The sequence below is a fragment of the Pelophylax lessonae genome (assembly GCF_965119305.1).
Source record: "Pelophylax lessonae genome assembly, chromosome: 2".
Lineage (NCBI taxonomy): Eukaryota > Metazoa > Chordata > Amphibia > Anura > Ranidae > Pelophylax > Pelophylax lessonae.
Genome location: NC_138769.1, coordinates 601,683,770 through 601,707,382, shown reverse-complemented (window position 1 = coordinate 601,707,382; position 23,613 = coordinate 601,683,770). Strand labels below are relative to the sequence as shown.

At 43.9% G+C, this 23,613-nt stretch overlaps 1 protein-coding gene across 1 annotated transcript in view; it reads left to right on the top strand.

Annotated features, from left to right (window-relative positions):
• The window catches only part of TARBP2 (TARBP2 subunit of RISC loading complex), an 84,139-nt gene that overhangs the window by 13,111 nt on the left and 47,415 nt on the right, over nucleotides 1-23,613 (top strand). The window contains exons 3-5 of the mRNA XM_082247695.1: nucleotides 6,368-6,467; nucleotides 13,034-13,108; nucleotides 18,797-18,869. Coding sequence (XP_082103821.1) covers nucleotides 6,368-6,467; nucleotides 13,034-13,108; nucleotides 18,797-18,869 — 248 coding nt within the window. The remainder of the gene's footprint in view (nucleotides 1-6,367; nucleotides 6,468-13,033; nucleotides 13,109-18,796; nucleotides 18,870-23,613) is intronic.

Genomic DNA, 23,613 nt, shown 5'->3' with positions numbered 1-23,613 from the left:
TCATTGGTTGATAATCTCCCGGCTGTTACTGCTGCTGCTAGCCAGTCACAGTGTCTCCAGGCAAACCGCGGCCGGCCCTCCCCCCTGCCTGATTGGGTCATCTCCTCGGCTACTGCTGCTGCTGGCCAGTGACAGACAGTAAGGGCAAACTGCGGACCGGAAGGACACCTACCTGTACCAGTGCTATACGCTGAATGTAAAAATGCCCCCCCCCCCCCAGTGCTCTTTAGCCCCCCCCCCCCAGTGCTCTTTAGCCCCCCCCCCCCCAGTGCTCTTTAGCCCCCCCCCAGTGCTCTTTAGCCCCCCCCCCCCAGTGCTCTTTAGCCCCCCCCCCCAGTGCTCTTTAGCCCCCCCCCCCAGTGCTCTTTAGCCCCCCCCCCCCAGTGCTCTTTAGCCCCCCCCAGTGCTCTTTAGCCCCTCCCCCAGTGCTCTTTAGCCCCTCCCCCAGTGCTCTTTAGCCCCTCCCCCAGTGCTCTTTAGCCCCCCCCAGTGCTCTTTAGCCCCCCCCCCCAGTGCTCTTTAGCCCCCCCCCCCCCAGTGCTCTTTAGCCCCCCCCCAGTGCTCTTCATCTCTCCCCCCCCCCCCCCCCATGCTTTTTGGCTCCCCCAGTGCTCTCCATCTCCCTGGCTCCCCCCTCAGTGCTCTCCAGTCCCCCCCCCTCCCCCTGTGCTCTCCATCCCCCTGGTTTTCCATGCCCCCCCGCGCCTTCCAACCCCCCTGCAATGCTTTCCAAACCCCCCTTAATTCTCTACCGTACCCCCACTCCCCCCCCCCCGTGCCCTTCAGCTCCTCCAGTGCTCTCTGCTTCCCCTGTGCTCTTCTATCTTCTATAATGTCTGCAGTCTCTGACCTTCTCTTGTATCATGTCCGCAGCCTCTGACCACCTCCTGTATCATGTCTGCAGCCTCTGACCACCTCCTGTATCATGTCTGCAGCCTCTGACCACCTCCTGTATCATGTCTGCAGCCTCTGACCACCTCCTGTATCATGTCTGCAGCCTCTGACCACCTCCTGTATCATGTCCGCAGCCTCTGACCACCTCCTGTATCATGTCCGCAGCCTCTGACCACCTCCTGTATCATGTCCGCAGCCTCTGACCACCTCCTGTATCATGTCCGCAGCCTCTGACCACCTCCTGTATCATGTCCGCAGCCTCTGACCACCTCCTGTATCATGTCCGCAGCCTCTGACCACCTCCTGTATCATGTCCGCAGCCTCTGACCACCTCCTGTATCATGTCCGCAGCCTCTGACCACCTCCTGTATCATGTCCGCAGCCTCTGACCACCTCCTGTATCATGTCCGCAGCCTCTGACCACCTCCTGTATCATGTCCGCAGCCTCTTACCACCTCCTGTATCATGTCCGCTAAATGTACAGTGTTTGTCGTAAAACGTTTGACATTTCAAACATGGGAGAGGCAGCGCTGTCTCGCCACGCTAAAGGTGCAAAGCACCAGTCTGCAGCTTCGTGCTTGACAGCTTCCAATCCGATCGCTGGCTTTTTAACCCTGTGCGCCTGAAGTGACACCAGCTCCCAGCTGCGGCAGCGGTGCTTCCATCTCATCCACTGTAAAACAAGGGACCATTTTGAGTCGCGCTGTATCCAGAAATGAAACCCTAACTGCAGAGGTACTGTACACTACAAAGATTGTCATTTATTTTAGTAAAAATATGCTGGGTGTGACATGGATTTTCTTCTTATTTAACATGTATACATAGACATTTCATGAGACATTAGGTCATGAATATTTACGAAAAGTCATGGAAAAGTCATGGAATTTTATTGGTGAAAATGTGTATGAACCCTGTATTTATTTTTTAAATTATTTAAAAAATAATAATTTTTCTTTTTTATTATCTCCCTGCCATGCCACAGCCACACAGCCGAAGACCCCTTTCACACTGGCTGTCTGATCAGGTCCACCTGTCAGTTTCTCAGGCAGACCTGAATGGACCCTTCAGTCTCCTCTATGGGAGCGGTTATCTGCTGCCATCTGATCCTGTCCGCCAAAAACAGACGGATGGTGGTTCTATTTTCTATCCATCCCGTGGATCGGATCAGATGGCATTGGATGGAAACAGACAAGACGGTCTGTTTCCATCCGATTGCCCTATAGAGGAGAGCGGGGTTCTAGTCGTATTTAGGTGTAAATTTAGTATCAGTCTTTTTTAAATAAAGTTTGGTTGTTAGTTTAAAAAAAAAAAAAAACTGGCTCCTAACTTTTTTAGCTTTCTCCTAGATTTCAGGCAAATTTGTCAAGCCCTGACTTAATTTATCCAATTCAAAATGGCATTACCAACATTCAGAGGGTAACACCACTATTCTACGCTCACACATCAATTTTCAAAAATCATCACAGAGTAAAAAACAACTCCTGACTGATGGAATTACACCACCTATAGGTAAATGCCCCAACAAATTAAATTTTTGGTTGTAGAGCGGGTTCCACCACCACTGCAAATTTTGCCATATGTGTTCCACGGGGAAGGACCAGAAGCAGCCTTGTGAATTCCACGCTAGCACCAATTGCAGCCTCTTAACAATAAAAAAGAGGAGCATCCTGACAGTAATCAGACATACCCAGATGGCATATCACAGAAACGGGTTGCTCAATGGCACTCAGGACTTCCAGAGTACATCTGCATTGATTAACTTTAGGCCCCCCAGGGACTTATGGATGTTTAACATCACGGAAATGGAGGCTCCATGCATGTGGCAGTACAGTGGCTAAATGGTAAGCGCTTCCGCCTTGCAGCACCGGGGTCGTTGGTGCGAATCACCAAACCTTCTACTACTTGGCTACAAGTTTCTTTTTTTGTTCTAGTTTCATTTTCACAAGGTAATATATTTCTGACAGGTTTTGTATAATGGAAAACCTAGCAATGACATTCTAAAGAAAGTGGGTGCAAAAGCAGTTGATCTACAACTGTGTGTTTGTGGGCAGATATGTGTGATCCTGCACTTCTATTTGAATGTTCTATGATGATGAATGACGAATGTGTTCGGTTAACAATTCGAGGGAAGCAGCCCTCACAAACTTGACATTTCCTGCTTTGTACCCTCCACATGCCCAACAACTTGCAACTTGAATAGTTTTGTTTTTGATATCACTGATCATGGCCAAAACCTAGGAAATTTTTTTTTTTTTTTTTTTTTCTGTTTTACACTGCACAGATCTATATGTTGATGCATTCTTTTATTTGCCAAGAGTGTGTGTGTGTTGCTCATCCACAGGTGTGCGATATGAAGAGACTGAATTAATTACACTGGTGGGCGTTTCCTTTACTGGGTGTGGTGCTGGCAATCCAACCCTATGTCATAAAAAGATATGTACTAGTCTGGGCTGGTTTGCCTGTAATGAAGAGGACCATAGGTTTTGCTTGCATTTGTTAGGAATTGTTTTTTTTTTTTTTTTTGGGGGGGGGGGGGGGGGATAGAGAGAGCGTGCATAATCACTGACCCACACCCCACTAAGGCTGTGGTTTCGCTTGTTTGCCGTGTATCTTTACCAAATCTGAACATGTTTGTTAGCCTCTGTGGAGCCATATCTTTTTCGAGTTACTTCTAAGTCCCGGTTCACATTTGTGCAATGCGGGAAAGCTGCAAATATACAGTGTGTTCCCGCATCGCATCCGCACACCTGGCAGTTCACACTGCCATATGCGATACGTTGGGGGTGTCTATTAAGAGTTAACGGCACCCCCAGATCAGATCGCATATCACAGTGCGATCTGAAAGTTCGCACAGAATCAGATCGCACTAGTGTGAACCACCATGCGATACGATTCTGGTGCGGACCAAAAAAAAGGTCCTGTGCGTGTTGGGTGCGATTGGCTGAATTTGTACCGCACAGAGATCGCATGTAATTTTAGGAGCAGTGCACTCCGAATTACATGTGATCTCAGTGATCGCACAGATGGGAACCGGCACTATATATATATATATATATATATATAATTATATATGAATTGTCAAAGGATCTGCAGGAAAATGTAGTTGAACTGTATAAAACAAGAAAGGGATATAAAAAAGATATCCAAGAAATTGAGAATGCCAATCAGCAGTGTTCAAACTCTAATCAAGAAGTGGAAAATTGGGGGTTCTGTTGAAACCAAACCAAGGTCAGGTAGACCAACTAAAATTTTCAGCCACAACTGCCAGGAAAATTGTTTGGGATGCAAAGAAAAACCCACAAATAACTTCAGGGGAAATACAAGACTCTCTGAAAACATGTGGTGTGGCTGTTTCAAGAGGCGCTTGAAGAAAGATGGGCTGCATAGTCGAGTTGCCAGAAGAAAGCCATTACTACACAATTGCCACAAAGTATCCCGCTTACAATACGCCAAACAGCACAGAGAGAAGCCTCAAACCTTCTGGCACAAAGTTATTTGGAGCAATGAGACGAAAATTGAGCTTTTTGGCCACAACCATAAACGCTACATTTGGAGAGGTGTCAACAAGGGCCTATGATAGGTACACCATTCCTACTGTGAAACACGGAGGTGGATCGCTGCTGTTTTGGGGATGTGTGAGCTACAAAGTCACAGGAAATTTGGTCAGAATTGATGGAAAGATGAATGCAGTATGTTATCAAAAAATACTGGAGAAAAATTTGCATTCATCAGCCCGGAAGCTGCGCATGGGATGTAATTGGACATTCCAACATGACAATGATCCTAAACACAAGGCCAAGTTGACCTGTCATTGGCTACAGCAGAATAAAGTGAAGGTTCTGGAGTGGCCATCTCAGTCTCCTGAGCTCAATATCATTGAGCCACTCTGGGGCTGTCTTGCATGAAGTGCACGTTTTGATATCTCCCACGAATTTACAGGAACTGGAGGCTTTTCGCCTGGAAGAATGGGCAGCTTTACCATCTGAGAAGATAAAGAGCCTCATCCACAAATGCCACAAAAGACTTTTAAGCTGTTATTGATGTTAAAGGGGCAATACATGGTATTAGGAACTGGGGGTATGTAAACTTTTTTTGATCAGGGTCATTTGGGTAGTTTCTGTTGTCCTTTTTTAGGATTTAAAGAGTAAACACAGTTGATTGATAATAAATGGCTTCAGCCAAACACTAACCATGAGAGAGAAGTTTTTTTTTTTGTGTTCTCATTCATATTCTCTGAAAAATTACCAAGAAATCATAAATTCTGCCATATGTAAACTTATGAGCACAACTGTAGCTATGTAATGCATCAAAATAAGTGTCTATACTGTTTGAAAATCCCGTAAATACTGTCTTACTCTGCTTTGCACATGCTCAGTTGCTCTCTATTTTTAGATACTGCTGAATCTGATGCGGCTTAGATCCAGGTTTCTCCACATCCAATTCGCATGACAGTGTGACTGTTTCACACAACTCTGTTGCGGCCGCGGAGCGCACTGGAGAAGGGTCCTGTGCGTCTTTGGGCTCTTTCACACGGGCGTTTCGTATGTCCGTTTTTCATCCCATCCGTTTGCGGATGAATAACTGACATAATGTATCTCTATGTAAATACGGATGTCAGTGGATGATCATCCGCTGACATCCGTTTTTCGTCAGTTCAGTTTTTTTGAACGGAGGAGAACCCTATTTTTTTCTTCCTTTCAAAAAACGGAACGGACGCAAAAACGGATGTCAGTGGTGTCATCCGCTGACATCCGTATTTACATAGACATGCATTATGTCAGTTTTTCATCCACAAACGGATGGGATGAAAAACTGACATACGGACCGGATGACACAAGTGTCATCCGTGTCCGTTACAAAAAAAAAAAAAAAAGGACCTGATCGGGCAAAAAAAAAAAAGGAACGCCCGTGTGAAAGAGAGCCCTTTGGCCCCTTTTTCAGGTCCGAATACAGGCAAAAATTCGGACCTGATTGGCACAGCACTATCATTGACATAGCACTATTGGCACTATCTTTTACAGCCAATGAAGCTTCTTCTGTTTGATCTGCAACTGCCATGGTGCTGCACATGCTATCAGTTATGACGCCAGCCATTTAAATGATGGTTTGACCTTTTGGTTGAGGAAACAAGGAAATGTGGCAGTTACATTCCTGGAATGCAGGGATTGCTAACAGTTTTTTTGAAACTGTTAAATCGATAGGTTTAGTGCTGCTTTATGATTTTGTGCTGTTCAGGGGCTCTTGGCTTCAGCAAAATTGAAGCCTACAGCACGAAGAAAAGGGAACAATGCTGGAGGCAATTTACAGCACACACACTTTGATAGCATAATTATTAATGTAGAATGTATGTTCCTTACTAAAGAACATTAATAATATATTCTATCATATCATATCATATAATTTTTTATTTTTTTATTTTTTTTTAAGTTGGCATGGGTAAAGTTCCACTTACGTTTCTCGTTCATTCTTCTAGGTCAAGGACCCAGCAAGAAGGCAGCCAAGCACAAAGCAGCAGAAGTGGCGCTCTCTCTACTAAAGGGTGCTGATATGTTTGGAATTTGTGAGGATAACAGGTGAGACATCTCCTCTCTGGGTTGGTGTTTTGTTTGTCTGGAATTCTGAGGAAGTGTGATCATATAAAACTTCGATGCCATAGCCTCAGTGTTTTGTCACTAATATACCTTTTTATTACAGATATGAATCATCAGCTTGTTTAATAAGGTTGATTGGATGCCACAGGAAATCCATTGTTGGACATTTTAATTATGTCCTGTATAGAGCAGGAGTCTCCAAACTTTTCAGTAAGAATACCACATCATATATTTTACAAATTTTCAGGGGCCAAAAAAAAAATACCTTGTCCAAGTCCTCCTTTACACCTTACAATAGTGTCCCCATCAGTGTCCTCCCTTACATTACAAGCTGGGACTATTGGCAGCCTCTGCTGACCTTTTATCCTTGGCCAGTGCACATTGAGGATATGCTATTGACCCTAGCCAGGGGCCAGATAAAATCTTTTGGCGAGCTAGATGTGGCCTGCTGGCCATATTTTGGACACCCCAGTTGTAGAGCATTGCGATCTGAAGTGTTCCACTATTATGTTGTACTAAAAATATTTATCCTGTTCTATCTCCTCTAAAGCATAGTTAAAGTGTTACTAAACCCACAACGGTAAAATTAGTCTGTATATGCAGTACAGCATGCTTGTTATACTCTCTCACTATGAAACCTAAGGGGTAATTCTCTGCATTGTGTAAAAAGGCTGTTTGATCCTGTATGCACAGATCTTCTTCTTCCACTGTCCCCATCTCCTGATAGAACAGAGCCTTAGGGACGCTTTCCACATGCTCCGTTTTGGTGTGTATTTCTAGAGCAATTTTTATTTTTTTTTCTTGGGAGAGTGCATGTGATCATCACAGGGTCAATCAGCACTGTTCAGACAGAGGGTCAGGGGTTCTGCAGCCTCATAGGTCAATTGGGAGAATGAAAACTCCTCCTAGAAGCTTTACCCAGTGCTCTGCTGGACACTAATAAGTCACAAGACTGCTATATACTGCTCATGAGAAAAGGTATTTCGCAGTTTATTTTTACTAAAATAATTGCATTTCCATGTTGTGTGCGGTGGGAGACCAGATATAGTGAATGGAGGCTCTCGGATTTAGTAACACTTTAAAGCGGTTCTAAAATCTTAAGGGTTTTAACCTTAAAGAGTAACTCCACTTTCGTGAAGAGAAAAGAAATTTGCAGCTCTGTAATTTTCTGTAACGTGCAATGCAATATGGCTACCTGGAGGTGTTCTCTACACAAAAAAAAAACATAATTTCCTGCTTGTGTGATTGGCTCACTGATTTTTCACTGAAGTCTGCACTAAGACACAAGTCAGATTTCAGGCATCTCCTGCAACAAAAATCTAATTTTTGGTGAGATACTCCCGATAGGAAACCACGTCTAAAGGGATGCAGGCTCTGCAATTTAAAACAAAATGTAATATATTGCAGCTTACCAATTCGTAAAGTATAATTAAAAGGGCAATGTTTTGATAAAGGAGGGTTAAAACCCCTGTCAGCTGTGGTGTGTGTGTGGCACTATTTATTTATGTTAGCATTTAAACACTTTTTGAACAGCAATATTGTCAATCTGGATAGAGGGTAATGTTAGATGTACTAGCATATTTAGGTGTACCAAAAGATTTAGATGGATTTAAGTAATAAGTTAGGCCTTATTCACACCTGTGCGGGAGGTTCCTGCTGCGGGTCCGCACACGTTCCCGCAGCCGCAATCACTTGCACAGAAAATGCAGGAGATGCGTGCCCAATTTATCCCGCAATCACTGGAAATCTCAGTAGCCGCTTCCTGCACTGAGAACTGCACTGCACTTGTGGTTTCTGTGCGGGCTGCGATTAAAAAAATGATGCAGGGACCTTTTCCCCTAAGAGCCCATTCACAATAGCGCGACTTGTGAGGCAACTTGTTGCCCCAGGTCGCTTGACATAACAAAAGCAATGTTAATCAGTGCCGTCTTAATTGGCACTACTGAAGTTGCTCCGACTTCAGAAAAGGGTCCTGTACTACTTTGAGGCGACCTGTGATCCGAATGTCCCATATACTTCAATGGGAGTCGGATGTGTAATGTGTGTATGTATGTATGTAATGGTATATATATTCCATTATCTCTGCTTGGTCTGTGTGAGTGGCACTGGTGGACACAGATAAGTGGCACTGGTGGACACAGATAAGTGGCACTGGTGGACACTGATACGTGGCACTGGTGGACACTGATACGTGGCACTGGTGGACACTGATACGTGGCACTGGTGGACACTGATTCGTGGCACTGGTGGACACTGATTCGTGGCACTGGTGGACACTGATTCGTGGCACTGGAGGGCAGTGGCACTGGTGGACACATACGTGGGCAGTGGCACTGGTTGACACTGATATGTGGCACTGGTGGGCAGTGGCACTGGTGGACACTGATACGTGGCACTGGTGGGCAATGAGGAAATGAGTAAAAAAAAAAACAGAAAAGGGGAATTAGGTCACAACAGATCATATTCTGATTGGCCAAACACAAAGTCCTCTGTCATATAAGTCGCGCAAAATAATTCACAAGTGGCGCTGAAGTCGCGGTAAAAAGTCGCTCCGACATGGAGTGAATTTATGGTCCCGGCAGTGTGAACCGGCTCTAATTTTCAGGAGCACAGCAGCCCATTTAAATAAATAGGCTGCCGTGCCCACACAAAACATGGCTCTCAGACCCACAGTGGTGTGAACCATGCCTTAAAACCGAGCTCCAGTTAGCAATTTAACAATTGCTGCAACGTGTTGTGGTGTGTTTAATTACATTTTTTGTTTTGGGGTTTATTACCACTTAAAGTGGTTGTAAAGGCAAAGGGTTTTTTATCTTAATGCATTCTATGCATTAAGATGAAAACTCTTCTGTGTGCAGCAGCACTTCCTAATATTTACCTGAGCCCCCTCTTATTCCAGTGATGTCCACGAGAGCCTCAGCCATCCGGGACACTCCCTCCTGTTCGTCTGAGACACAGCAGCAATGCTATTGTCTCCCGCTGCTGTCAAAGTCAGGGAGCAAATGAGTAGTGAGAGGTGGCGGGGCTGAATCACGGCTCCGTGTCTGAATAGATGCATGGTTCTGCAGTTCGGCTGGGGTACCCATATAGCTTGCTGTGGGGGTACTCAGCAGGATGGAGAGGCCAGGAGCACCGAAGAGGGACCTGAGAAGGGGAGGATCTGGGCTGCCCTGTGTAAAACCAACTGCACAGAGCAGGTCAGTATATGTTTTTTTTTTTATTTTTATAGAAAGCAAAGACTTTACAATCACTTTAAAGAGGAGGTTCCAGCCAATACTGTAGCTGCTGACTTTTAATAAAAGGACACTTACCTGTCCAAGGATCCCGCGCTGGCATCTTCACTAAGGGAAACAGGAAGTGAAGCCTTGTGGCTTCACAGCCTGTTTCCTACTTCAAGTCGCGCTGCGCTTTCTGAATGGTCCCGCTGTCTTCTGGGACCTGTGGGTCTCCCAGAAGGCAGCCGAGGGGGGTCAGAAATTGCGTAGATCGCTGCAGAACAATTGCGGTAATCTTACCCAGAAGTAGGAGCAGGGGGTCCCCCCCCAAAAGGTGCCAAATGTGGTAGCAGAGGGGGAGGAAGCAGACCCTTTTGGGTGAATCTCTGCTTTAAGTCTTTTTTTTTTTTTTTTTTTTTGCAGTCTCCATATGCAGCCAATAAATTAAAGCATTCCAGTCTGAGCAAAAAAATTAAAGTCAGCAGCTACTTTCCTAATGGTCCCGCTGTCTTCTAGGACACAAAAATGTCCCAGAAGGCAGCCAGGGGAAGGAGAAGGGGCCGGACAAGATGTAGATCACTATGCAGCAATCTTACCAGGAAGTGGGAGCGGGTACCCCTCCACTGCCACTCGCTCATCCATGTCTTTATGGCTCTTGCTTTGTGCACTAGTTCAACTCATTTGGTGCAGGGGGGATTATGGTTTGGGGTAATGGCAATGGTATGGTAATGTCATCCCAGTCTTAGTCCGTAGGTTTCAATACTGAGTTGGCTCATCCTTTGCAGCTTTAACAGTTTCAACTCTTCTGGGAAGGCTGTCCACAAGGTTTAGGAGTGTGTCTATGGGAATGTTTGACCGTTCTTCCAGAAGTGTATTTGTGAGGTCAGGCACTGATGTTTGGACGAGAAGGCCTGGCTCGCAGTCTCCATACTGCTTTATCGCTAATTTGTTCTATCAGGATGAGGTCAGGACTCTGTGCAGGCCAGTCTAGCTCCTCCACCCCAAACTTGCTCATCCATGGCTTTTTTGAAACTTGCTTTGTGTACTGTTGTGTTGGAACAGGAAGGGCCTTTACCCAAATTATTCCCACAAAGTTGGGAGCACAAAATTGTCCAAAATATCTTGGTATGATAATGTCTTAGGAGTTCCCTTCACTGGACGTAAGGGGCCAAGTCCAATCCCTGAAAAACAACCCTCCACCATAATCCCCCCTCCACCAAATGATTTGGACCAGTGCATAAAGCAATGTCCATAAAGACATGGATGAGCGAGTTTGGGGTGGAGGAACTTGACCTTAACCCAGTCGAACACCTTTGGGATGAATTAAAGCAGAAACTGCGAGACAGACCTTCTCGTCCAATGTCAGTGCCTGACCTCATACATGCGCTTCTGGAAGAATGGTCAAACATTCCCATAGACACACGCCTATATCTTGTGGACAGCCTTCCCAGAAACGTTAAAGCTCTTATAGCTGCAAAGGGTGGGCCAACTCAATATTGAACACTACAGACTAAAGCTGGCCATACATGTTCAACTTTTGTTGTACAATTTTCTGGTAGATCTACCACAAACCACATAATGTGAGGTCAAAGCTAAACAACACATTCACTTGTATTTAATTAGGCAGGCCTTTGTACTACATACTTGAAGGTAAATTTCAAGAAAATTGGACAGAAAATTGTAAGAAAATTGGAACATGTATGGCCAGCCTAAGACTGGGATGCCAAAAAAATTCATGTGCTTGTAAAGGCAGGTGTCCCAATACTTTTGACAACATACTGTATGTGGGTTACTCTTATTGCAGTTTTCTTGAAGTAATTAAAATTCTGTTTGGGAAAATGTCCCCCTATCTTCAGTTTAAAATCTGTAACTTTTATACACCTGTATATTTCTGGAAAATGTGACCACTTTTTTTTTTTTTTCTTTTATTTTCTTTTTTTTTCATTAACTACAACACATTACATGTATGGTGTTAAAAGTATACCTTTTTAGCAGCTCACCAAACTAAGGACGGCATCAAAATCTTTGCTTTTTGCCACTGAACGTCAAATATTGACAAGTCTTTTTAAACTGACAGACGAAAATAGCTCTTACTGTCCCCTCACTCTTCCTCCTACGAGTGGTGCAATCTTGGAATATTTTGCATAATTGATGCATAATTATGTATCAGTTAAGCAGTAAAGCTTTAACATACAAGCAGAATTTCTGGCAGACTCAAAGACTCAGGAAGTAACACGGCACCGCTCACTTGTGCGTAATCCGTGTTAGGGAAGCTATAGTCTTCTGTCCCTTCTCAGCTTGGCCTTTATGATGGTCAAACACTGGGAGTTTAAACTACAAGGCCATTAGGTGGTTAGCAGAGTTCTATAATGAATCAAAATTAAATGCAGACCAGCTGATCGGAGCACGGTAAGTTATTTTACATGGTTCCTTTTTCTCTTTCTACTGGTGGTTGTAAGGGTGACATTGTTTTTAGGGAGTGTGTGTGTGTGGTGTTTTTTTATATACATCCTCCTTTACAATCTATTTTAGGTTTACCAACAACTATATCACAAAGCACAAAGACTCCTCAAGACAACCCAATCTATATCCAATTAGGCAGGTCCTTGCACAATATTTTTGATGGTAAAGGTGAAGGAGATTGTACAGTCAGTTGTGTGATGCATGTCTGGCCAGCATAACATGAGTGGTCATATACGGAGCAAATTTCTTTCCTGCAACAATGGTTTTGATGGGGGAATCGAGAGTCATGGTTCTCCATTCCACCATTAACGCACAGTGTTGATAGGGGAATCCCTCCCACGGAGCCATTGTGTTCGCCAGGCGAGGGAAGCCATTCCCACCAGGAGAACAGTGATTATTGCTAGGGACTGTCCGGCTGGTGGGTAGTCCCCAAATTGATTGATTTGATCAATCAACTTGGGTACATTTAGCCTGCCCATACATGGTTTGAATCTTGACCGGTTCAGCAGGATTTGAACCGTCTATTGTCAGCTTAAGCCACATGTTTATAACGCCAGTGTTAAACACATATTGGGCACTCTGGTGTTAGAGATCCCCCATAGCTTGCTATGGGCCTTGCTGTACAGTAAGATGAGATACATATGCACACCAAAGGGTTGTGTATGGACATGAAGGGTCATGGTGAGTATCATTTACATTCTTTACTAAATACCAGTTAGTGGAGGGGGACCCTTTTAAGGCATAAAGTCCGCCTGTAAGCCTGTATGTATACCTCATTATGTTAATACAGTACCACCTACAAGTTGAAAAAAGAAACCCTTTTGTAATGTAAACTGCTAAATGTGAACCAACACTTTCTCTCCCCTATAGTGCAGTGTTTTCAGTGGAATCGCCGGAAGATCCAGGGATTAAAACAGACATGTCTCCGTCTCCTTCACCCACCAGGTAAATCTTTAAATAATGTTTACCAGAGCAACTACAGAGAAGATATAACCTCCAATCTTTATCTGCATAGCTTGCATTCCTTATACAGATTTCCTGTAAATAAATGTAATTAGTCTTCTACTATAAATATAACACATTATGCAAATTGTTAGCACATTCCAGTCAGAGTGTTAAGTGTCCTCATTTATAATCCTCCAAGATGTGGTGTTCGGCTTGCTACAGTTGATTTTGCTTGTTTGAAATAATAACCAGTTATACTTTTGTAAGGCCTCATTTACATGGGCGCTAAGGCCTGTAGTTCATGAATGGGGTGTGTATCTATGTAGCTTTAGCCACCAGGCGCTGCAATGCAGACAACCCATATAATGTCTAGTACACATGATGAGAAGCGGACGTAAAACTGCGATCATCTGATAATCTGATTTAGTACACCGCTTTCGAGAGCCAATTACGACAGTTGATGTGAAAATATCTAAAGGGGACAAGCACAAAAATGTTTCTTATATGATAACAGAACAAATGATTTTCTTCTAATATAGTATGGTATTTATGAAAACAAAACAAAAAATCGTACAACCATGTCTACGCATGCGCGAAACAAAAAAATGCATTACATTACATTACAATACAACACATTACATCACTTTCAAAGTTGTATTCTGTCATACAAGAATGTTTGTTTGTAACTTTAGTAACCTTTTGGTTTTTCGATCTAAAACTAGCATGCAAAAAAAAAGATCTTTCATCCAGTACACTTATGTATACGAGGCTTAAAGTGGTTGTAAACCCCATTGATGAAAATTGAACGAAGCACATACAGTACATCCGGAAAGTATTCACACACTTTGCTTTTTCCGCATTTTGTTATGTGACAGCATTATTCCAAAATGGATTAAATTAGGTAGTTTCCTCATAATTCTACAAACAATACCCCATAATTACAACGTGAAAGAAGTTTGTTTGAAATATTTGCAAATTTATTAAAAATAAAAAAAATCCCATGTACAGAAGTATTCACAGCCTTTGCCATGACACTCAAAATTGAGCTCTGATGCATCCTGATTCCACTGTTCATCCTTGATGATTCTACAACTTGTTTGGAGTCCACTTGTGGTAAATTCAGTTGATTGGACATAATTTGGAAAAGCACACACCTGTCTATATACTGTAAGGTTCCACAGTTATTAGTGCATGTCCGAGCACAAACCATACCATAAAGTCCAAGGAATTGTCTGTAAACCTCCGAGACAGGATTTTGTTGAGGCATAGATCTTGGGAAGGGTACAAAAAAATTTAAAAACAGAAAAAGGTCCCAATGAACACAGTGGCCTCCATCCATTAATGGAAGACATTTGGACTCTTCCTAGAGCGGGTTGCCCAGCCAAACTGAGCGATCAGGGGAGAAGGGCCTTAGGGAGGTAACAAAGAACCTGATAGTCACTGTGACAGAGCTCCAGCGTTTCTCTGTGGAGAGAGGAGAACCTTCCAGAAGAACAACCATCTCTGCAGCACTCCACCAATCTAGCCTGTATTGTCGAGTGGCCAGATGGAAGCCGCTCCTCAGTAAAAGGCACATGACAGCCCACTTGGAGTTTGCCAAAAGGCACCTGAAGGACTCTCCGACCATGAGAAGCAAAATTCTCTGGTCTGATGGAACAAAGATTGGCCTGAATGGAGGAATCCAGGCACCGCTCATCACCTGGCCAATACCTGGGTTTCTTTTGCAGTGTGTTTTGGATCATTGTCCATCCGTACTGTGAAGCGCCGTCCAATCAACTTTGCTGCATTTATCTGAATCTGGGCTGACAGTATATCTCTAAACACTGCAGAATTAATTCGGCTGCTTCTGTCTTCTGTCACATCCTCAACAAACCCCAATGACCCGGTGCCACTGGAAGCCATGCATGCCCATGCCATCACAGTGCCTCCACCATGTTTTACAGATGATGTGTGCTTTGGCTCATGAGCCTTCTCCTTCGCCAGACCTTTTTATTTTTTGTTCTTCCTATCATTTTGATACAGATTAATCTTAGTTTAATCCGTCCAAAGAATGCTTTTCCATAACTGGTCTGGCATTTTTAGATGCTTTTTGGCAAAGTCCAATCTGGCTTTTCTATTCTTCAGGCTTATGAATGGTTTTCACCTTGTGGTGAACCCTCTGAATTTGCTCTTGTGAAGTCTTCTCTTGATTCTAGACTTTGACAATGATACTCCCACCTCCTGGAGAGTGTCCTTCACTTGTCTTGATGTTGAATGGGTTTTTCTTTACCATAGAGAAGATCCTGCGATCATTCACCACTGTTGTCTTTCGCAGACATCCAGGCCTTTTTATGTTGCTGTGCTCACCAGTACATTCTTCTTTCCTACAGAATGTAGCAAACTGTTGATTTGGCCACTCCTAATGTTGCTGCTATCTCTCTGATGGATTTGTTTTTGTTTTTGAAGCCTTACAATGGCCTTTTTCACTTGCATGGACAGCTCCTTTGAACGCATGATGTAGAATAACAGCAATAGATTCCAAATGCAAATACTACACTTAGAATCAACTCCAGACCGTTTTACCTGCCTAATTGATGAAAAAATGATGATGAAGTAGCCCACACCTGACGGTGAAATCGCTTTTGGTTCAATTGTCCCATTACTTTTGGTCCCTTTTTAAAAAAAGAAAAAAAAAAAAAGGGCAGATGGCTATTCTTAAGAGCTGTAATTCCTAAACCACTTTCAGCCTATATACATTATAGAACTATAGCTTGAATAGGTTTTGCAAATACCCAGGGAAAAAAAACTAAACTCGTGCCTGTGTCCAAATATATATGGACCTAACTGTATGTAAGGGTTTACAACCACTTTAAGTGTATGGGGACGCAATGGCTGCACAGACAGTCGCTCAGAGCAGCCACAAATGCTCACTGACTTCGCTCACCAACACCTGCACACCATTTAGATTAGTACAAGCAGCTGTGTTTGTGTAGCTACTGCGTCTCCCATACTTGCATGAGCTGCCTACAAATGGCACCTGGAGCCACATAAATGCAAAGCCCATTCATAGTCTGCAGGACTCATTGTGAAAAATATTCTTATTCAATTTTCCTTTAGATTTACCAAAACCATATAAAATTAGGTCAAAACCTAAAGACTTTCAATTTGTATGCAATCAGGCAGGCCCTTGTACTACATAGTTAAAGGTAAATCTAAAGGAAATTGAATAAGAAAATTGTATTATGTATGGCTAGCCTAAATCAAGATGTATTCTAAAGGGAAAAACAACTAGGTTTGTTTCCAGTAGTTAATTGGAAGTTGAGATATTCATTTGCAGCCATTCTTAACCCTCATTCTTGTGTAGTACCCTTTTTTCTTTTTCCTTACAGGTCTGCAGTCTGATTCTTGATATATTGGGGACCACTCTAGACTATATAACTGTACAGGTTATTGTGTGGAGGGACTAAAGCAGTCAAAAATTCCTCTCTAATTATTGCGTAGCTGAGTAAGGTCTTCTCTAAACAGAAAGTATTCCCATCTCATTCTGTCACATATCTCAAAAATATTTTTTCTAATTTCAGGACAGTGGGCAGAGCCATGCAGATCATTCCTTACCACTCCAAACAACTAAAGGCATATACAGAGCCGCTGGTGTATGATGCAAATATAGTCTAAGGTTATTGAGCCATATCTTTCCATAGACTGCGCTAATGATGGTCAAATAGCCTTTAACCACTTAAGCCCCGGAAGATTTTACCCCCTTCCTGACCAGGGCCTATTTTGCGATTCGGCACTGCGTGACTTTAACGAACAATTGCGCGGTCATGCGACACTGTACCCAAACTAATTTGACGTCCTCTTTTTTCCCCACAAACAGAGCTTTCTTTTGGTGGTATTTGATCACCTGTGCGATTTTTACTTTTGGCGCTATAAACAAAAAAAGAGCATCAATTTTGCAAAAATAACAATATTTTTCACATTTTTTTTTATATGAAATTCCCAGAAAAAAAAATGTAAAAATCAAAATTTTTTAACATTTTCAGCCAATTTGTTTTAGGCTACATATGTTTGGTAAAAAAAATCGCAAAAAGCGTATTTTGATTGGTTTGCACAAAAGTTATTGCGTTTCCTAACAAAGGGAAAGATTTTTGTCTTTTTTTTTTTTTTGCGGTACTGCGACATTGCAGCGGACAGATCAGACCCTTGACTGACATTTTTGACACTTTTGGGGTTACCAGTGACATTACTGCAGTAATCAGTGCTATACATATGCACTGTTACTGTAAAAATGACACTGGCAGGGAAGGGGTTAACTTTTTTGAGAGGGAGGGTTTATGTGTGTCCCTAGGGGTGTGATTATAACTGTGATTGGCTGTGGCTTGAGTTGTATGAACAGTGATCAACGGTCCTACATAGTAGAACCGTATGATCACTATTCTTACACAGGGGAGACTGACAGGCGGCTTTGTTTACATTAGCCGCCTGCCTTTCTCCCGCTCTAACGGACGATCGCGAGTGCCCGGCGGACATCGGGTCCGTGACCGCGCGGGAGCGCGCCTCTGGCGGCGCTTGCTTGCTTCCTAGGCCCTCACAGGCTAGCGACGTAGCCCTACGTCACTCTGCCTGTGAGGGGCTGACTGCCGACGTAAATAGTCGTGCGGCAGTCGGCAAGTGGTTAAAAAGCTGCATGCAGTTTGGAATTTTAAAATGTAGAGCTATTTTGCACTCTACACCAGCAGTGTTCTGGATGTGTAACTGGCCAGTGGTTTATACCTTCTGTTTTTTAAGAAGGCTTTACTATGCTGGGCTGTAATCTAGAGAACTTTCTTAGTAGTAGGCACTGTGGTGACTCTGCTATGAAAAACTGTAGGTCTGGATGAGGTAGGTGCAGCACTATATGCCAATCCGATTTTACAGCATTTCACAATCTACTCAGTCTAGCTTTGAAAGCATGTTGATAGGAGGGAGGAGCAGAGATGACTTTTATCAGTGTGTTGCCATTCCTACATTATTGATTTGCGGTTTGGTCCTTGCATTTTGCTCTAACTGCAGTGGGGAAATATGAGCTTAGGGACATTGGCTGTATTGTCTCATAGAGGTGAATGAATATTAAGGGTGGCTAAACAAAATTAAATTACTTAACCCTTGTCTGCTAAAAACTGTCCTTTAGCTGTGTACTTACCTGCCTTTTTGTATGGTTCTGTTTAAAGGCTAACGCTACCTTTTTACATGCCCATATTTAGGGTGTAAAATGGTTTTAAACCGTTTGCATGTGCCAAACCTATGGGATCCCAGTGAAAGCTGGAAATCCCTTAAGTGGGCACTGCTACTACAGTACTCACTACTAGTTTCTGGGCCCTGTGCCTAAATCAAGGCTTTCTCTAAATTGGTTGAAGTAGAGATTGTAATGTCGCTGCCCCGCCTCTCTACCTCATCCAATCCGAAAATGCTTTGCATTTATTGAGAAAAAAAAACGCAAAGTGTCACCTTAATGGTGCCCGTGCTAAGTGAATAACTTTGTGTTTGCTACTTATCAGGAAAGCTGCTTAGAATGAGACCCAGAAGCTAGCAGCAGTAGTGGTGCCCACTACAGTGATTTCCAGCTTGAAACCAGCTGAACTATTGTTTTCAACCTGCCCAATGTGGGCTCCCCAAACAGCTTTGCAGAAAATGATTCTACATGTGGCCCCTTTTTTTTTTCTGTTTTAGAAATCACACCATTGACTTGAAGCCCCCTTTATCTGCTCAGCAGTCAGAATGTAATCCTGTGGGGGCGCTGCAGGTAACTATTTTTATTTTAACTTTGCTTTATTTCTGCTGTTTTTTTTTCAACTTTCATTGCTCTTCCCATGAAAAGCATCTGAACTGATCTAATTTGCACAGGACCTTCATTCATTATGAGGCCCCATTCACACCTGAGCTCAAAGCTGCAAAATACTCAACATACAAAATCCCGTGGGTTTCATTTGTGCCTGTTCATACCGGAGTGTAGTGTTGCTTGAAGCTGAAGGGCTCATGTACAGTGGGTTTTTAAGAACGCTGCTTTTACAGCCGGTACCACTTAAAGCACATAAACACGTGTTTTAACCTCAGGCAGCATGGGGGGTTCTTTACTGTTAGGGCTACAAGATTGTGGAATTCTCTACCACAAGAGGTGGTTTCTGTGGGAAGTATGGTGGCTTTCAAAAGACTCTTAGACGTACATCTCAAGGATCAGGACATTAAGGGCTATGAGAGATTATTACGGCCACACACACCTACACAGATTGAACTGGATGGACTATTGTCTTTATTCAACCTCACCTACTATGTAACTATGTAACATGCAGTTTTAGGGGTGTGGTGTGTGTTTTTTTTTTTTTTTTTTTTATCCACTTTTCTCCTGCTGTTGAGAGGAGTGGAGCAAACACTCAGTGTATGTGAGGCCTAAAGCTAAAAAAAGTACATAAGCTTCTTGAGCTACAAGCTTCAAGCTATTCTAGTTTAGGGAGAAGCAGTGGTATGGGTAAAGTGCAAGCTGTGGAGCTTGATTCTATACAATTTCCCTTAGCTCTGCTGTGATGGTTGGATGCTCTCCTCTGAGCAGAGTCAAGTTATAACAGCTTTTCGTAATCTATTTAATGCTGCTATACAGAATATTCAGAATCATTTAAATTTTTTTTTTTTTTTTTTTTTTTTTTTAAACCTGAGCTTGATTAGTGCGTCTCTTGATTTGAAAGCTTCTTAGGTCTTCAAGATGCTGTGTAGATATGCTCTGTGTCTTTCCTGGATCACAATCTAGTCTACTAATTAGTTTTTATAGAAGTACACAGCATGGAAGATGTTGATACTTTTAACATGTTTTAACAGGCAAACCCTCTATCTTCCTTTAAAACCGTGCCTATAGATAAAGATGACACACGAAATTTAACATAGTATATTCATTCTCCTAAACAAAATGTAGGTTTGTCACATGGGGAAAAGTAAGCACACACCTACATTATACCACAATTTCAAATCCAGGAAATTAAAATTGAGTGTTCCAGATAGGTGCCAATGATTATAACCTCCTTAGGCCCCTTTCACACATAGTCCGTTCAGTTCATCAGTTCAGTCACGTCAATTGTATCAGTTTTTCATCCGTTTTTCGTCAGTTGTCATCCGTTTTTCGTCAGTTGTCATCCGTTTTTCGTCAGTTGTCATCCGTTTTTCGTCAGTTGTTATCCGTTTTTCGTCAGTTGTCATCCGTTGTCGTCCGTTTTTCGTCCGATCCGTTTTGGATGAAAAATAGGGCATTCATCTGTTCAAAAAAACGGACATTGATGGAAGTGGATGAAAACGGATGTTAACTGATGATCATCAGTTGTCATCCGTTTTTACATAGAGATGCATTGATGTCCGTTTTTCATCCGTCAACGGATGGATGAAAAACGGACAAACGGACAGCATGTGTGAAAGGGGCCTTTCGTTTTATGCAGGTGGAACCTGTCTTAACTAAACTTTACAGATGTATAGGGTCTGGTGTTTCCTTTTGCTATTGAGCAGTGACAAGCTTGGATGTGTTCAGACTTGGATCCAAACCTTTGTGTGTAAGCCCATCAGGAAGCTGTCTTCAGTATGGGCCAGTCTTTTGCAGCTGTGGCATTCCCCCGCTGCATATATACACACCTCTTGTAAATGAACAGCTGCAGTGCAGGGATTGATTTGGCTGCATATGATTAGCCCATAGATGACCCCCTTCTTGGCGGGCTTGCAAATAGGGGTTTGGATCCTAGTCGGAGCATGCTCGAGCTCATCACTACTATTGATGTTTTGTTGTGTCATAATGCTAGGATCAAAAGAACTCTCTAAACCCTTTAAAAAGAAGGTTGTGGAAAGCCGAGTCTGGCAAGGGATTTAAAAGATCTCTGGGCAGGCCCCAGTTCTCTTTCTTGGACCTGTTCGCATTTGATCTTTTGCCCATCCCTCAGAGGTACTGTTTGGATGTCCCAAAGCCTAAGATTTCCTGTGTCCCTCAATGGACAAAGAAAATTTTATTATTTTTGTATTTGCCTTAAAGTCCTTTTCATGAGTACATTGAGGAACATAGGTCCCATCCCTCTCTATTTATGATCATGCTCATGGTACTACTTTGCTACAAAATGGAGGCATGCTGGTAGTGGCTCCATATTCTTCTTAACCATTGGGTTATGCTGCCCCTTACAGGAGTTGGACACTAGGCAGGAAAAATCTTTACCATGCCTATGGGGCAGTCGCTGGGGGTATACAGTTTTTTTCTGCCTAGTTTTTTTTTTCTCTAGCTAGTTATGTTCTGAGAGAAATGCAATCAACAGCCGGACTGGGAATCAGACTGGATCGAGCGTGTGCAGGTCGCAGCTCCGCGCTAAGGCTTGCCTCGCTACGACATAGCCCCACTGGACAGTATCTGGCCTGCGAGTGGAACACCTCACCAGGATGCACACAACCTGGTTTGGCTTGAGTCTCAGCGTATCCCTTGGCCATCAGCACCCCCATCCCGGGTGGAGAGGTGGTCTGTCCGGAGTGGTGCCCACCCGAATATCGTTGGTATGGGGAGTAATGTCCCGGCCATATCTCTTGCAGTCTCGGGGTGGACATGGGCCCCTCCCTGGAATGGTCGGACTCTCGGGTTATCCCCCATGCCCACCCCCTTGTATGTGGGTCCCTAGGGACAATCCCCCGTCGACCATCCCAGGATCCTACCCTAATCTGTAACGGCGTAGGGGCTGTGGCGCCGATGCTGCTAATCAAGCGATCCTCTGGGGGGGGTTAATCCTGGTGGGGGCCACCTATGCCTGATGGATCACTGGACCCCTCAGGGGATCCTGTAGACTGCATGGAGTGCTGAGGACGCCACCATTTTCTTGTAGATCAGCTGTACAAGGTTCGGCAGCCATTTTTTAGCAGTTTCCTATTGAAATGCATTGGGCAGCCATTTTGTTGTGATTTCCCGATTGAAATGCATTAGGCGGCCATTTTCTCGCGGCTCAAACTCTGTACAACAGTGAGTGGCAAGGCTTTCCCTCTGGTACTGTCCTAGGTACTTCCTCTTCCTGTGAGGATAGTTTTTCAGAATACTTCAGACCGGTTCTGCTCTCCCTAATATCGGGCGGTGGTTAGTCTATTGGGGTCCCTGTAGATCGCTCCCTCACTCTGCTATATTGCAGCTTAGTGTGCTGGGACTTGCAGTACCACTGGTGCAGCAGGGTGGGGCCGTTTTTTGCAGTATTCTTAAAGTGACACTGGGCTGTCCCTGGGTTACCATGGAGTCCCAGGAGCAAGTATCACCTACAGATCCCCTCTTTTGGTGTTGCGGGGACCTCCGGGTCGCAACCCTTGTCTGCCTTAATGGCAGTTTTTGAAACCCTACTATCAAAACTGCCCTCACTGCCTTATCTGTATCCTCAAATTCTGAGGTTAATATGGCCGCCATGGACGCAAGTTACCCTGGGGGTCTGCGTCATCGCACTCTGATTCGGATGGCGAGGATGATCTATCCTCTTCTGCAGCCACGCGGGGAAAAAAGCGCTGATGGAGGCACTTGTAGTGTCAGTGTGGGAAACTAAACTAAAAAGGAAGATGATTCTACAGCATCAGGGACGCAGGTGTCTTTTGGCACCCGCAAAACCCAGAGTGGGTCAGGGTTTTCCCTTGTCCGGAACTTTTTGATAAATTTGTTACAACAGTGGGGGCGCCTTAAACACGTTAGCGGTGCCGAAGCATTTCATGAGACGCTATCCCTTTGCGGACGCTGTGATCAAAAAATGGACCGTTCCACCAAAGGTGGACCACCCAGTCTCCAGACTAAACAAATCCACTGTGATTCCGGTGGAGGAGTCTCTGGTCTTTATAGACCCTGTGGATAGAAGGATGAGACTCTGTCCCGCCACTTAGATGTGATAGTGGACTCAATACATAGACCTGTCTTCATGATCGCTCTGGTGTCCCAGACCTTTACAGAATGGGCAAAGCTCTTGAAAAGTGATTTGGAAGCGAGACCACTTCCCCCCGACTTTGCCGAACTGGCAGACAAAATGGTCCAAGGTTTAAAATTTATATGTGATGCGTCTTTAGATGCGCCCCCCCTTGCGGCTAGAGTATCCTCGGTAGGGGTAACCATGAGACGCATGGGGTGGCTAAAAATCTGGTCTGTGGACCAGGCTTACAAAGAGGCTTTGTCAGACCTGCCCTTTACAGGGGATCACTTAATTGATTCTTCTTTGGATGAACTTATCAAGGGACTTACTGGTGGGAAGAGTACTCTTCATCAATCTGCTCAGGGCGAGGCACCTCATCATGACTGGGTCCCTCTTTTTCACCATACAAGTGGCCGTTTCGTGCCTCCGGCACACAGAAGGATCTAAGACATTTAGATCTGGGGGTTCCTAGAAGACTTGGTCAGGTAAGCTGAAAGCAGGCCCCTCCAGGTCTGCAGTTAAGCCCTCTTCTGCACGAAAGGGCGCACTCACCCGTAACTGGGGTGGGGGAGGTCTTTGTTTCTTTCCGGGAATCATGGACCTTCTTGATTC